General features: G+C 43.3%; 1 protein-coding gene across 1 annotated transcript; it reads right to left on the reverse strand.

Moving 5' to 3' along the window:
* Positions 1–239: 239 nt before the first annotated feature.
* LOC104600608 (protein BIG GRAIN 1-like A) lies at positions 240–2,276 on the reverse strand. The gene has a single exon (XM_010263656.3). It carries the CDS (start codon positions 1,782–1,784, stop codon positions 438–440), a length of 1,347 nt encoding a protein of 448 aa, XP_010261958.1. The 5' UTR covers positions 1,785–2,276; the 3' UTR covers positions 240–437.
* Positions 2,277–2,833: the final 557 nt, after the last annotated feature.

Consider the following 2,833-nt stretch of genomic DNA (forward strand, 5'->3'; position numbering starts at 1 on the left):
GCTTCTCACTTTCTCTCTTCTCGTAGTACTCAGTACTCACTACTACTTGATAGAGCGAAGATCTGCCTCTGCTTTATCTCGCCTTCATCTTCTTTCGTCTCCCAAGCCTTTTCCCATTTTGCGTGTGAACGTGATCTCGAATCTTCATTACTTCCTCTTTACTCTCTCTCTCTTTTCTGTTCATCTATATTGCTTCTGATCAACATATTCCAACCTCTGATTCTTCGAGGGAAGAAGCATTTTACCCAAATCTTTCCTTCTTATATAATTAAAATGAAAATTAACTACTTAAAGAAAAACATTTCAATTAAAAAACCGAAAAAAAAGGTAAGTATTTGATTATTCTCTGGTGTAGAATAAACCTCCAAACCATAAAAATTCAAAAAGGATGGTAATATATTTTTTTCCCCTTTTTGATGACAATATTGCTGGAACAACTACAGAATCAAGCCACTAGCGATGGCGCGATTCGTATCGAGATGGGTTGTTTCGTACACCGGAAGCTCTTCACGATACCTGTCGATACCAATTACTGCTAGGTTCTCGAGCTCAAAAAGGTCGGAGCTTGAGTAGCTCGCCGCATCATCGTCGTCGTCTTCCTCTTCGTCGTCATCGTCGCGAACGTCGACGTTGGCGTCTCTCATTTCGAAATCACTCTTCTTCTGATAGCTCTTCAGAAGATCTCGTGCTGCTTCCTCCACTCGCCTGTTCTTCTCCATTAAGTGGAATTTAAGTTCCTCATTCATCAACCGGGGCTCTGCAATTGGTCTCACTATCAGGCCCGGATCATCTTCATATAGACATTTGTGTCCACACGGTCGGCAGTCCTCGTCCACGATCACGCTAACTGGATAGAATCGGACGGACCTCTTCAAGCCATTACTCAATTTTCCCCTGGAAGATGGGCTTTTGCTTAAACACGATCTCGAGAATGACGACGCCGACGAACATGTCGACGCCTGCGCCGATTTCGAGTTCCTCTCAGAACACGTATCCTCCCCACCACCAACCGAAGATGATATCTTTGCCTTCTTGGCATTACCTGAAGTAAACAGAGAATTGAGAAACATTGCAAGTCGTCCCCCTGGGGAGATCGGTTGCTTCACCTTCTTTAGATCGCCATAGAGCTTTAGTGCTCTGGATTTAGTCTTGATGAAACGACCGCCTTCGTTTTTCGAAGGCTTCTGCTGTGGAACTGAATCTTTCTCCAGATGATGACGACGATGAGTTTCTTCAAAAGCATGCAACTTTATCTCTAGTTCATGATCGTAGTAGTGCAGAGGTTTCTCCGACCGAACCGGTATACAAGTTCGAACCGGTTTCGACTTCTGCGCCGTGAAACCCGACGACCTCGATCTAACTCCGTAAACGGACTCCGCTTCCGAAGAAGAAAATCCACCTCCGGAGCTAGAATCTGAAGAGCATGAAGTGGAATTGAGGAGTGTGGAATTTCGATCGTTCTGTAACTTGAGGTCGAACTCCGGCGTCGACTTACGACGGAAAACGACCTTCTCGCTTACCTTTTTGTCCATCCATTTCTCGATCATACACCCTCGCCGAAGACTGTCCATCTCTAAGAAACTTCTTCCTTTGAGGCCGCTGCTGGTACAGCTCTGTTTCCTCCCCATGCTTTCTCTATAGAGAACAAGTTCTTGTTCTCCTTCTCCGTCGCCTTCGTCTATGGAACGGTAAATTGCGTCGAGGAGGGTGGAAGAGAAAGATGGGTTCTTTCTCTCTTGACGAAGAAATCTGTCGTCTCTTAGCGATTTCTCCCAACTATCCATCTTTAGAAGATTTATAGACCGAAGAAGTTGGTATTAAAAAAAAGAAGAAGACGGGAATACAGGCGGGGAGAGGAGACGGGCAAAACGGCAGAAGGTTTCGGCCTACTCTCGCTTTGTTGTCTGCTGGGGAAGTGTCAAAAGCTGCAAGAGCGATTAATCAAGCCAGAGCATGTGAAAAAACAGAGAAAGAGAGACGACATTTCTTGAACAGAGTATCTGTTGCTGTTGTTTTCTCTCAGTATCTAGCTGTTAACTGCGAGAGAATGCGGAGAAGAAGGGAACATAGGCTGACAGTGTAATCGATGTGTGCTTGAGGGCCTGTTCTTTTTGCTGGTTTCAGAGAGAAAATGAGTTATGAAGAGAAGAGAGAGAAAGAAAGAGAAGAAAGATGAGAAGGAGGAGGAAAGTAATGAAAGCCAAATGCCACGCCTTGAACTTGAAGAGTAGAGAGACGAGAGTCGAAACCAGAGACTAGAGAGAGAGAAAGAATGGTGTTCTATTTCTTTATAAGGAGTAGGGTAATAGGGTTCATGCGTGCGCGTGCGCAGTCCTAGTTGGCAAATGCCAGGTTGGCATTTGATGACGTGGCGATTGGGTTACCTTTTTTTGTTCGAATTTAAAACCGTTTTTCTTTTTAGTTCTCCGGTGTAGATTCTCCACCATATTATATATATATATATATATATATATATATATTTCATTTTTCTTTCCTTCATTCCATGAATTAATTTCCGTATAAATTAGAATTTAAGAGTTCAGATATACGGAGAGAAGTGTGTGTGTAGTGTACTCAATGCACACTGCAAAAAACCAGACCTACTTTTTTCGCCCCCTTGCATCTGGGAAATTGAAAAAGGAAAAAGAAGCAGAGCAGACCGGGTCCATTCATTTAGAGTCTTTTCTTTTCAGGTAGAAGACCGGGGGTCCATTCACTGATTCACGATGATATTGGGTTGGGTTTTGGCTTTGGGCCGTCTAATATAATACTGCAGCTACATATAGAGATGGTCTTCATTAGTTAACTAATTACCCAAGTAATTAGAAATTAT

This window comes from Nelumbo nucifera, chromosome 8 (genome assembly GCF_055504915.1).
Source record: "Nelumbo nucifera cultivar China Antique chromosome 8, China Antique-T2T, whole genome shotgun sequence".
NCBI classification, from domain to species: domain Eukaryota; kingdom Viridiplantae; phylum Streptophyta; class Magnoliopsida; order Proteales; family Nelumbonaceae; genus Nelumbo; species Nelumbo nucifera.